The sequence below is a fragment of the Labrus bergylta genome, chromosome 8 (genome assembly GCF_963930695.1).
Source record: "Labrus bergylta chromosome 8, fLabBer1.1, whole genome shotgun sequence".
Classification (NCBI taxonomy): Eukaryota; Metazoa; Chordata; class Actinopteri; order Labriformes; family Labridae; genus Labrus; species Labrus bergylta.
In genome coordinates, this window is record NC_089202.1 from 25,742,297 (window position 1) to 25,755,919 (window position 13,623).

The following is a 13,623-nucleotide window of genomic DNA, read 5'->3' on the forward strand; positions in this document are numbered from 1 at the left end:
TGTATTCTCCCATTTTCTGCGCGTCGCATTCCACTTATCTTTAATTAGAGAGCTTTTTAACCGCAGCTCTACACTTTGGCCGACTGTGTTTACCCGGCAGTGTCTTGTGCTGCATATGAGTAGAGAGCTGTGTACAGCATCCTCTGTGCTGTGTTGTGGTGTCTGCTGACTTCTGTGTACAGCCTGTGGTTCATTCCATAAATATCTGTGGCCTCTGTGATGTTATTCTCAGGCCCTCTGCAGTGTGAGAAGATTGCACCACAACACTTGTACTCCTCGGCCTGCAGTTAGAGGTTTAGGGGGATTAGGAGGGAGAAAACCCCAGCCTTGGCCCTGCTGCTACATTTTTATGGCCATTTTATGCATATGATTCGGATGTAGTGTGCAGAGAAGTGGAGAAAGGGGGAGAGAATGGGATATTAGGACTCACCACAGGAGAATCAAACAACCATACCGCAACTTATTTTTGCTCTCTCTTTTTGGCACAAAGCGGGACAGCAATGTTAGTCTGTTAGTCTTTAAGTCCATGGGTCCAACACAATCCAGCAAGAAATGGAAAAAAAAAATGAAATTTGTAACTGACAAGCATCGACCAAGGGGACCTATGTGGTCATTTTAAGAACATCTTGGTCTTTCCTGTGGGGTTTACAAAGGCTGAACACATTTTCCAACGTTTGACAGCATGTATTGAAGTATTGCATTGATTACCATTAAAATGAGGATTTTATGTTTTTTAGGGGATGATGTTTACGACTGCCTTTAGTCAAACTATTGACTAAATATGAAACCCTTACAGTGAATTTAGAGTTCATTGGAACATCATGTGTAGGCTGGCTGGCATTTTCAGTCGCTCATTAAATACGATTTTTTTAAATGAATACTTAGATTAAGATGAATCATTAACACGGTTATGCTCCTACGAGTGGAGGTTGATCTAGCACCACCTACAGGGCACAAAATAACTCTTTTTTCTTTTTTTTTTACAATATCATTTTAAGATAAACCCTTTAGGTTGAATAACATGGTCTGTCCTCTGACATGACCAAAGCATGGCAGTAAGACACAATTTGCCAAATGAATTTCTGAATACTTAGCGTGGGCAGGGTATTTAACCCTCCTGTGAGTTAGCTGAAACGTCCACAGTATACTGTAAATTCTTTTCTCTTTATAATCTGACTGCTAAAGCTAGGGAGTTCTGTATTCCTGGGTTGGTGGCGCTCAAGTTAACAGGCCTTAATTCCGAGCTTCCCGGAAATGACTCTTGTGTTTGTGTCATTCTGCTGTCACTCTGGCTGAGATGCATGCTGACAGAGGCGGCAGGGATCACCCATCAGCTGTCCAGCACTCATAAAAGGGCTTGATCCAGAGGTTGACCGCCTGGCTGCAGGGCTTCACTTCAATGAGAGTGCTTGTATGTGTGTGTTTGTGTGAATGGTTCATCCTGACGCAGGATACAAAGGTTCTAAGAATACACCCGTACCAACAAACCTCGGAAGCCATGTGTTCAGCTGTAGCATGTGATACACACACTCTACCATGTTACCCTGTCGGAGGCTGATATGTGTGTGTGTGTGTGTGTGTGTGTGTGTGTGTGTGTCCATGAAATTGTTAGTGCATATGTTCGGTGTAACTTCCGAGCCCTGATCATTATTGTGTGTTAGTTTCCTTTCTCCCTGCTCATGACATGTTGATGTTCTGGCATCCTGTGTGGTGGGTTGACTGAAATGCCGTTGAGCTGACATGCTGACTCTGACTGGACCGTCCCGCTTCAGTAGCTGAGGCCAGGTGGACTCTCAGGGGATTCTAGAATACCATATTGATTGTCAGTCTTTCCAAGTGGAAACACTGACTGAGCCTAAAGCTGATCACAGGCCATATAATGATGTGCGCAGATAGGCCAGGGACACTGTTTTCTGTTATTGTGTGTTTGCGTGTGTCAGCGCGTATGTGTGACTGTGTGACTGTCAGTGTGTGTGGTCAGCAGTTTCTCTGCCATAACGCATTCATCAGTAGACTACACAGTAGCCTATCAGACCAAAGCAGAGGCAATTTGAGGATCGAGTAAAAGAATAAAAGAGAAAAAAGAAGTTAACCTCAAGAAAGAAGGAATGTGCAGATGCTTTCAAATGTCCATGTGTGAAGCCACAAGCTCTTTTGTGGCTCTTGGAAGCCAATGTGAAACCAGTGGCGTAATTGCCTAATGATTGTGTAATAAGAGGCACATTACAGCCCCAGGAGGCCTAACTAGACTTGAAAGAACCAAAGGCTGGCACTAAAGTTGGCTAAGAACTGTTTTCTTCCTCCTAGTCTTCACCAGTTGTTTTTACCCAGTCCCGCTAAATACCAATAGATTATTTTATGTGTAGTATATTATCCTCTCTTCCATATGTGTTCGATTAGCTCCTCTCTACCCTCATGCTTGGTTTTGTTTTTCCACATCTATACTATCTTGTTTAACACAAATATTCCTCTTGAATCATTATGAATGTGCAACTATACATATGGTTTTTTTCAGAAACTGTAGTTTAGTTCCCCTCACAGTAGTTACGCCGTTCGATCGCTTTTATTCAATTAAGAATTAAGATCAGCTTTGCATTACAAGCGTGTGTGTGTGCGTGTGTGTGCGTGTGCGTGTGCGTGTGCGTGTGCGTGTGCGTGTTGTTGTGTTTGTATGTACTGTGTTTTGTGTGATGAATGTCTGTCATAATATTTCAGCTGCAGGTTTGTGAGAACAACAGAGGGAAATGTGAAGCCACCATGTAGACAACTCTACTGTGGTGGTCCCCTTTCTTCTCTCGTTAACTCACCCCCCACGCCGATACACACAAAACAGCCTTACTTTATGCATGTACAGTTCTTTTTTTTCGCACATGTAACCCCCTGAAATTTTTTTTTTTTTTTGTGTGACTGGAGCAAATGTACTCGGCTTCATATATTTATTCTGAAATGAAATATCAAACTGTTGGCAAGACTTCCATCCATTCATCAGGAATGAAGAGCAGCCAGTGATTAAAGCGTCATTGTTTCCCCTTTTATAGTTTTCCATCTCGTCTTTTTTTTTTTTTTTTTTTTTTAACAACTGAGAAGGCATCTGAAAGGCTGAGACGAGTTTTTTTAAAGGCCCCACATTATGTGTAGCCTCGTAATGGGCTGATATTAATAGCATTCAAAAGCCACAATAGAGATCTTTGAAGGGGTGGAGGGCTTGTTTGAAGGCTGAGGGTGAGATCAAGCTAACAGACATATGTTGGAAAGGCACAGGGAGACACGGGACATCGCAGTCTGGCATGTCAGAAGTATTTGAATTGTCTCACTCACACGACGTATCACACACTGAACTTACACTGTCAGTAGTTTACTTCACTGTCCTCCATGCAGATAATTGAAAGCAAACCACAGGAAGAAAACTCGGACCATAAGAGACCAGGGATATAAAATGTCAGGTTATTTTTGCATTACTATACATGAATTATTCCCTTTTGAAAGACTCATTCAGAGATACAGATGCTCATGAGATGGTATTTGCATAATATTATTTGGGAGAATAGAATTAGTATTTTTCTTCTCCCGGCTGTGCTCTGTACTGTATAAAGCTGCATAATAGTTTTTATTGAAATGATTAGGTACGTGTAGTGTGTAATGTATGTAAACATTTCTAATAAACAGTTATTATTATTATTATTGGGGTACCTAAACAATCCCCTCTTACTGTTTCCATGCTATCTGAGCCGATATCAGGAGAACAGGTGGAGCGAGTACAGGGGGGAGCGACATACACTTTTCTTTATAAACTTTACAAAAAGAGTTGCTGCTCACTGTTGTAATATTTGCATTTCATCTCCTATTTATATTGATTTTCATAGATATTAATAATCTGCGTGATCATTTTTTTCAAACAGAATTACACCATCTTGTACTGCTTGCAACTCACACAATCTGCCCTCTGTGGTTGCGGCAGGTGTAGCCACAAAAGGGGGAACATGCCACAGCACATGTGGTCCATATACAGCCTGCATATGGAGCCATAGCTTTAGTCAGAAGTCAATAAAACACTGTCAAACGAATTTGGAACATAACATGACAGGGTAGTGTTGCCATCCAGCAGAGATTTCTGTCCAAGAGGCAGCGATGCTTGAACTTTGTGACTATTGCGCAAGGGCATATTGTGAAGGTGATCCCTAAAAGATATATTTCTTTAGTATGCCAAAGATTATTCTACTACCCTGGATGAATTATTCCTCCTCTCCATCCAATCCTGATTGCATTGAAGCAGCTACAGTATGTTTAACATTTGTTTTATCACCTCTGTAGTGCCCACAGAATACAGTCGAGGTTTTCTTACCTTCTCTACAATCACTCTACAATCTCTCTTTGCAAAGCTTCCTTTGTTCTCCCCTGATTCTCCTCATGATCTTATCACCTGCTTATCCTCCGATTTCCCCTCATCTCCGCTGGATGTTGTTGAACATTTTTATACATATGCCCTTTTCTGATCCTCCCACTCTCCTTTTTTTTCCTTGCCACCAGGTCTGCAGGAAGAGGCAGAGTACAACCCTCTTGATGAACAATTCCCTCTATTTCATTCCACCTTGACTGAACAAATTGTATGCATACAGAAGCATGACTTATTCCCTAATCCCCCTTTTCTCCCCTCCTTCCTTCCTTCCTTCCTTCCTTTATAAACAGCGTCCCTCACTCTAACACTTTCCCACTCTCCCTCTTGTTCAAAGCTTGTAGAGCTCATGATTACTACACTAGAAGACCACACTACACTCACTACAAATGGTTCTGAGCTCTAACAGGTTGGGTGACAAACAGAGGACGATTAAAAAATGTGGCTGCAGGAGCTGGGGATCACCGCCCCAATCTTCCAGTTGAGAGATAACCGATTCTGACCCACCACCGACTCTGTGCACCCCTGTTTAGTGTATTTCAGTTTACATTGTTAGACTCTGTGAGAAGTTGCATTAATAATATCTAACTGGCTCTTCTACATTAACTGCCTTTGTGCTACATTTATATTATTTTTAATGTTGAATTTCTATTTAATCAGTCATCATTTCTTTGTCACTCTCCCATCCCATTTTTGAACCTTTCCTCCATTCTTCCCTCCCTCTCTGTCCCCACATCAAGAGCATCACTAGTCTCATTAGGTGAGCACAGAAGTTCACTTCAGAGATTTCCTCAGTTTGAAGGGAAAGAGAAGAAAAGCTCACATATAGAAATTACACTTTGTATAAATACACTCAGCGGTTTGGATGTATGCAAGATCCGCTTCAGAATTATAAACACTAGCTCTGCAGAGGAGGAAGAATTAGCTGCAGGAGGAAGCATGTGTGCTCCAGATTATTGTAATTATTTTATGCTTTTTTTCCCTTGCTGACATAAAAGTATTTGAAACTATCTCATGAGAAAGCTGTAATATTTCTGTGGTCTTTAGCCACACCATGGCGTCTTTAGTTTCATTATGTGAGAGCATCCTTCAGTGAGTCTTTGAATTTTTCATTGTTTTTTGGGTTTGTTTGTTTTTGGCTGGAAGGGACTTTAACAAGAACATAATATTGTTTAAGGTCAAGCCAAACATCGGTTAGAAGGAGTCTTTTTTTAGCTATAAGTTTCAAAGTTATTCTTGCTGTTTGTGTTTTAGCTGTTTGTCTGCTAAACTTGTAGCATAAGTGGGAACCTTATCAAACATCATGTCCCAAAAAAAGCCCATATTTTTATCTGAAGACGGATAAGGCCTTGGTTTGTAATCCTGCTGCTGAAACATTTGTCAGAATATAATCACGTGTAATCAGCAAATTCAAAGGACTTTGCCGAAGACCATTATTTTCATAGATAAAAGCATCTTTAAGACACACAAGCTGTGCCTCTTTGTATCCTAATGTGGAACTAGCTTGGCAATGCTAATTTGCTTAATCAATATGAAGCTGAAACACAGTAGTGGTTCATGCTGTTGGATCATAAAGTGGCCCGTTAACAGCTCAATAAACACCCTTGCTGTCAGAGCATGACTGGAGTAAATCTCAAGTAATGCACTGAAGACTCAGATTTAATTGGTAAAAGACTCGTATCATATAGAGAATAAGCGTTGTGTTTTTATGTATACTACCTTCCAGCTTTGCTATAGATTTTTGTTTTTTTGTTCCTAAAATAACTTGGCCATGATTGTGTGTATTTTTGGTCTCCAAGACTAATACATAGCACCCAACAACTTCACGTTTGAAATGATTAGAGGAGTAAGTGCACCAAGCGTTATATAAGTTTGGGATTTTTCATTAGTTTTTATCCTTATTACATTTTATTTTCTGTTTATTTATAATTCCTTTTTAACGATTGTTTAGTTTTTTATTTTGTGAAAATGCTTAGTTATTGTTAAGTTTTTATGAGTTTTAGTGTTTTGTCTCTGCACTGTAAATGGTAAGATATTAAGAAAAGATTTTAGAAAGATATGAAGTAACTTCTTTAAAAAATACCCTATAAAATATAGTGTAAGTAAGGAAACACATTCTTAACTTTTGCTGTCAGAAAACTCATCCAAAATTGAAACTGATGTGCCTGAACAAACCGTAAGGACGGGCTCCCTGGTAGATGTTTCTATCACTCTGCAGCTTGTGTCCAAAACGAACGAAACAAAAACTATTTTCTTTATAATTTTCTTTATCTTAGTTATATTTGTAAACAAACAATACAGTTTTGGTTAGACGTTGTTTTTTGGTAAAGCCTGGTTTTTATTTTGGATCAAGTTAACATAAATATTTTTGACATTTAAGTTTTTCCGTTAGTTGTCGTTTATGGTAATAACCTCGTTTATGATAATGCACCACTGTTTTGTGTTTTTTTCTGACAGTCTGTACACCACGTCTGATACAGCATGTGAGGTGCAGCTGTTAGTGTGTTGTTGTCGCTGCTCATTAATTATCATCAGTCTACTTGAAAGTGCATCAGCTGGAATAAAGCGTTTTTGTTTTTAGGCATTGTTTTCAAAAATGTTTCACTTTACGACCTTCAGATCAGACTAGTGAACACACTGACTGTCTTGTCATATACCAGGGACTTACTTTGGATCAGGACTTTTCCTCCAGAGAAAAGTGTCATTTTCCTTTAATTAAAGCAGCGTTGAGGTAGGTTTCTGTTGTACTTCAGCTTGCTGAAACTGACTCTGTGTGAGGACAAGCCAGATCTTTGGCGACTCCTGCAATGTTCCCTACTGCAGGCAGTTACAAATAATCTATTCCATGCATATGTTTTGTGATTAATTAAAGATAAGGCCTCCAGAATTAAAATAGTGGTTTGATTACATCATTGGGAAATTGCTTGGTGGGGACACAAATATGGTTTCAATCTGAGGTCTTAGGAAGTCAGTGAGGCATTCCCCTCACACCTCAGCATCAGGGACCTTCTGTCAAAACTCTGCCTGACATGCTTTATGAAAGCAGCCTTGAGCTGTTTTCAGAGCATGGAGGAAGCATTTCAGATCTGTTGGTGCTAACAGAGGAAGTGCTTTCACAAGAACCAGTCCCCTTACTTTTCATCACTCATCCTTGACTACACAGAGATACTCAAATGATTTGAGTATAAAGTCCATGACACACTGTTGCATGCACATAGACAAACAAACCTGACAGCCATTCTCAGCAGTTACAAAACGCTCAGCGCTAGTGTTCGAGGCAGTAGCAGAAGACCAGCATTGTTCAGGTTAAAAAGAACATTCAAAAGTCTGTATGTATGTGATGGCACAGTTTATCAGAAGCAATTTCAGTTTTAAGACTTTCAATTTAATACTTTTTAAAGGCGTATTATTTAACAATTAACTGCCAAGGCATAGTTACGGATTAGGCAGTGTTAAAGATAAGCAATTGCAACTCAAATGGGAATTCCAAGTTTATAAAACTTTTTTTTTTTCTTTTTGTCTTTTGCATCAAATCATAACAAAAGTGGACACTCTAAATCAGTCTGTATATTGCCAACTTCTTTCTCGGGTTTTCTCAGTTATCGCGGTTTTGGTAGTCAGTCAACTTTTTGCTAAAGGTCTAAGATGTTTTTATTTTGAAAGATCAGTCAGCCTTAAGACAAGTTGGCTGAGGGGCCTTCAAATAGTTTTTGTTTTATTGTGTTAATAAATGGCTTAGTGTGGGGTTGAAGCAAGCAGCTTTTCCATAATCACTGAATCATGGAATATCATGAAAGATTATTAGTTGTATAGTCTTTGACTTGTGTTTATGAAATGCCCATCAGCAAAAGGCCAAATGAAATATCTTCTCTGTTAACGTATCATGCTGTGAGGGTGGTATAAGCTAGATATGAGCCCTGCTGGTATTATAGACAGAAGTAGTGTAATAGTTTCCCTCTAAGATCTTGTGTAAATACGATCAAATTGGTTGAGTCTTTAAAGTGCAATCAGCCTAATGAATAGCAGGCTTCTGTCGGTAAGCAGTAAAGAAGAGTGATGCCTTTGGACTACAGAAGAATATGTTATTGAGTTTTCTTTCCTTGGGGATTTGTCAGTAAAACGAAGACACAATGCAGCAAAGTAGTAGAAGTTATGTTTGCTGTATTTTGTGCTGAGAAGGGGAAAAAATCGACTTAAATTGTTGGCATAAAAACAACTACAATCGTGACACATTTGGAACATTGTTGCAGTTTTGTTTTTCATGGACATTTTGTTGTTTTGCGTTTTCTGTTTGACGTCTGTGAAGTGAGCTACAATAATCAGAAACATTATATCAACAGAAGTACAAAAATACACCTCAGTGACTGCTTCTTGTTTTATGCTGAGTCGCAATGTTCCACGTCATCATTTTCCCATCTCACTCCAAGAGCTGCTCGGCGCTCTAATTCAGAGCCTTAATTACTATAATTGGTAGATGCAAATTAACTGCAATTGGACTTGACTGGTGTCATAAATCTACAGCCCAGAACGGCTGGCAATTCAGAGTGGACCACCATAGGCAAGGGTGCTTAACTTACTAAGTAATTGCAAGTTTCATGAATCATAAAGATTATGAATTCCCCCTATCTGTCAGACCCAGCAGGTCTTCGCTTTTAGCCACTGAGCCGTTGAGGAGCTGGTTTCTAATGGGGTTAAGCTCATAATATTTGGATCCACTGACAAAGAACATCAAAAGTAAAATGAAATGTTTTAGATATATGGGTGAGCTTTACTGCTAGCCTGGCAAAAGCTCTCTGCTTCTAAGATGTTTCTTTTGTATTTGAACAAGGTTGTACAGCCCTTCTAAAAATATGAAATGAGAAAGTAAGACATTCATGTAAGTGTTTCACAAAGTTTGCACTACATAAGTTCAAATATTCACGTTCTCCTCAAAAGCCAATTACATGGAAATTTGATGATATGCAGCACTTTTGGAACTATGTTTGCTTGACTTTGCCAGCTTAGCCTTATATCTCATGAAAACGTATGTTCTCCAGGGGCAGCAGACTCAGAGGGCCTATGAAGTGTTAAACATGCATACACACATTTAGGTACGTTCCTGCCTCTGTTGAATGTGTGAGTTGAATGTTTAAGTCATGAATAACATTTAGTCGTGGGGGGAAATTGAGTGAAAAACAGGTCTGGGGTTGTGGGCTTAGGTTACTGGTTTCCGAGTGACGAGATCCAGAAGCCAGCAGAGCTTGGTAATGCCCTGGTGCGTCCTGCCTCACTGGTCAGGACCAGGGGATACAGATAAGAGGGAATGGGTGGGATTTTAGAGAGGAAGGTGAAAGCCAATTTTAAATCCAAGGGCCATGGTACACCCTGCCCCACAGGATCCCCTCTGCAACAGGCTGTAGCACGGCCCATTGCTTCCACACTACTACCATCTGAGTCTAAACCAGATCCCACTGTGGTTTGTTTTACAACCTTGAACCATGGTTAGCCTTCAAAACCATGGCATGTTAACCAGGCTCTCCAAAGATCTAACTCCTGCTTGTTTTTAACAAGCCCTTTTACTTATTTACCCACTGGGTTTTTTTTCTGTGGGATTGTGTCTTTTTAATATTCTTTACCTTTCTTTTCCACTCAGAATTAATCCTCTCCCGTTGTGCACCTTTTACGTTTTGTGTAAGGTATTATTTAAGATGATTGGTCCAGCAGCAGAGAAATCCTTAACTTGTTGCACCTTCTGTCTCCTTGGCAAGCTGTAGCAGTGTTTTAGATTAGCATTAGCTAATGTGTGATGTATCCACTACACAATGAGCACCAAGTGCTCCCATTCTTCCACTTATTAGCAAAAGTCATGATATACAGTATGCTCTGCCAGGCAAATGCATGGACTTAATGTACACTAAACAGAGGAACATAATTAATTGAACATTTGTGCATTTCTGCTTATAACTTATCAAAGGAATTTCAGCTCAACAATAAGGTTCCCCTTGATTTCTCGTTTCAAGTCTTGTATTCCAGATGCATACCATAGCCATGACTTTACTATTTATCCTGCTGTTTCCCACAGGAGGGCTTCAATGCATGGGGGGCTTTAACTTGAAGTCATAAAGATATTGGATAAGAGCCCTTATATTTCATATTTCAGCTCTGATGAAAAAACTGGCACAATGACTTTTGAGACTCAAATAGGGGTTTAATGTGTCAGAGGAGGGCTAAATGTTTTGTGAAGAAATAGCCATGAAGACTATAACACAGAGGGCTGTTACTGCAATACTTTTGATCGTTTTTTATAAATAGAAGAATTTTTAGCGGTCTTTTCCCGCAATAAAAATAAGTTTGGCCTGAGAACAAGGGCAAAACTAAGTACTTGTGTTTGAGAAGGATTTCTCTTCTGCTCCCCCCCCCCTCTTGTCTTCCTCCCTCGCCCTCCTCATCTGCTAAAGCATGTCATTTATGACATGTTATTTTAATTTCCTCCATATTTTCCACATGGTAGTGGCAGGCAGATGTCTGATAATGGCATTTGAGACTGAGCAGAAGGGTGTGTTCCACCTGCCTTGCTCTGTATGTTTTTAGTTCGTCAGTGTATATGGTGGGCAGTGTGAGTGCCGTGCTTTCACAAGGCATTCTCTGATTCCACTTGGCCAAGCAGTGTGGTCTTCACATGACCAATCAAATATGTCAAACCGCCAGTGTTTTCTCCCCACATGTACAACAAGAAAATCTGGCTTCAATTATTATTGCACCCAAGGGGAACTTCCAAAATTCCTCCCCTCCTCATTTGTCAGAAATGAAGGTCTCTTGTTTCTTGCGATTGGCTGAAATATGTCTTTTGATATTAAATCACACCAGTTTCCACTGGCTGCAAAACCAAGACAAATGTTTATCATATTTATTTATGTCATTGAAGATGACCCTGTAGCTCAGCAATGCACAGACTTGGCTGCAGACTTCCAAATGTTGATTGTGAGTAGAAGAGTAAGTAAGCTGAAGTTAAGAGATAATTTGGAAGGGTATGAGGCAACTGTGGTTTGTTTAATGTGAAAAATACAGTTTGGGGTTGGGGAGGGTGATGGAGGTACTGTTACAAAAGCCCTAATGAATCTAGACTGACACATCCCACCCAAATCTTACAGGGCTCTTTGTTTGATTTATGGTATACTCTGTTGATAAATGTGGTTCCAAATGTTGATTAAGGATCTTTTTCCCTTATTTGTATGTCAACAAATCCAGCTTAATCCAGTTATACACCTCTGATCTCCCATTTCCATTGCTTTTGTATTTGGTGCTTATTGTCATAACATCACGCTCTTGTTGAGGCCTTCCCAGTGTAGCTAAGGGAGGAAAATGCTATATGAAAATTGCCATTGACACTGCCGAAAACAAATAGAACTTCCCATGCTGCTGCCACATCTGCAGCCATTTTAAGCCCTTATTTATACCATTTAAGCTCTCATTTGAATTCACCAGCACAAATAAACATATCATAACAAAGGGAAAGCTCTGATGTCATATGCAGATGTTGAATTTTGATTATTCCTTTGCCTCGTGAATTTGTCGGGATATTGTCTCTCAAAGGCAGAATAGATGATATCACTTTTCTTGGCTCTGATGGGACAGTGTTTGCTCTCTTTACTTTTACAGTAAAACTTCAGAGGAAGCCCTACCCAATCCTGACATATCTCTACATCTCTGTTACCATATTACAGTTTGTGTATACTAAAGAGGTCCTCTTGTTTTTGGAGACAGGAATAAAAACAGAGAGGCAGTGGAGAGCCACTGTCCACAGACTACTGAGACGTCCAACCAGAGGCATAAGCAAGAACTGCAGCCAATGATAAAATGGCATTCAAAAATAACCTAATGGGGGATTATTTATCACGTGTCTGTTCAGCTGAAATCACAGATAACTCTTCTTGTGCAGACTGCTATGAAAATCATGGGTGTTAAAAAAACACCAAACACTATATGAACAGTCTGTTGTTAGATAAGCACAGAAAATAGAGTCTGACACGACCCACATTCTTCATTCTGAGATTCAGCGTTTAGCCTCTGAGAGAAGATTCAGGGTCCCTCACAACCAGGCTTAACAGTTATAAACATGAATTTGTACCAATGTCCATTAATATATATGGAATTGCCACATGTTTTGTATGATCTATATTTATATACTTTTTAATTCTCTCTCGCAATCCAAGATACATTTTCCCTTTTGGGGGACAATAAAGTACATCTTATCTTATCTTATAGAGGCGATGCTTTGTTTAGAAATCAACATGCAAATTTAGGCTTCTGAACCACTTAGTCACAACATCACAAAAGAAGTCAGTTGTAAAGACCTGCACGGCGTTACACCAGCTATGCGTGAGTCAAAACGTGGCCTAGTTTGAACACAAGTTCTAACTTATCAAGGTTAACACACTACTCACATTTAAGGTTTTGCACTATCTGAAAGTAAATATTATACCTAGCTCCTAATAGATGTAAAGTCCTCCTGTGACTTGTAGTCGGCCTCCTGCAACATGTACCGTATAGAACCCTTCTACCTGATTTTTTTTAAGTGACTCTTTCAAATCCCTGTCTTCCCTCCAGACGTGCATTGAACCTGGGCATCCTGCGTGACCCGGGCTCAGAAGTGGAGGACCGTCAGTATCAGATCGATCTACAGTCCATCAACATTGGAACAGCTCAGTGGAAGCAACTTAAGCCAGAAAAGGAGGGAAACAAAGGAGGAGTGTCAGCAGAGAGTGAGAGGAGCTCCCAAAACCCGGCCCTGGAGTGGAACATGGCCAGCAGGTCTGAGAAACATTCATTTCTTGCATGTTAAGAGGTAGGGTGAGACTATGTGTTAAGAGTATTCTAAGAATCAAACTGCATAAGCAAAGGCATACACTGGTAGAAATTAAGTCATTGTTGTCATTGTTAATGTAGTTAATTATTCTTGGTACATTTTGAACTGAAATTTTGATGCATCCACTGCAAAATAGTAAACATTCAACAACAGAATCATTTCATTCTCCTAACAATCAACTTTTTATCAGACTCCTTACACAATGTTTTCTTATCTAAAACATCCAATTCAATCATTGATAACTATTTTAAAGGCTTTATATGTGATTTTTTTGATCCAGCAGATGTCGCCCTTGAGCACCAGCATGAAACCAAAACAACTCGCGGTGCATTGTTGTGTTAGCATGCTAATGCTAGCGATCTTTATTATGCTGGTATCTTCACAC

The 13,623-nt window shown here is 39.7% G+C and overlaps 1 protein-coding gene across 1 annotated transcript in view; it reads left to right on the plus strand.

Moving 5' to 3' along the window:
• Positions 1 to 13,623, plus strand: part of LOC109987406 (intermembrane lipid transfer protein VPS13B) — a 278,167-nt gene that overhangs the window by 161,079 nt on the left and 103,465 nt on the right. The window contains exon 32 of the mRNA XM_065957731.1: positions 12,980 to 13,183. Coding sequence (XP_065813803.1) covers positions 12,980 to 13,183 — 204 coding nt within the window. The remainder of the gene's footprint in view (positions 1 to 12,979; positions 13,184 to 13,623) is intronic.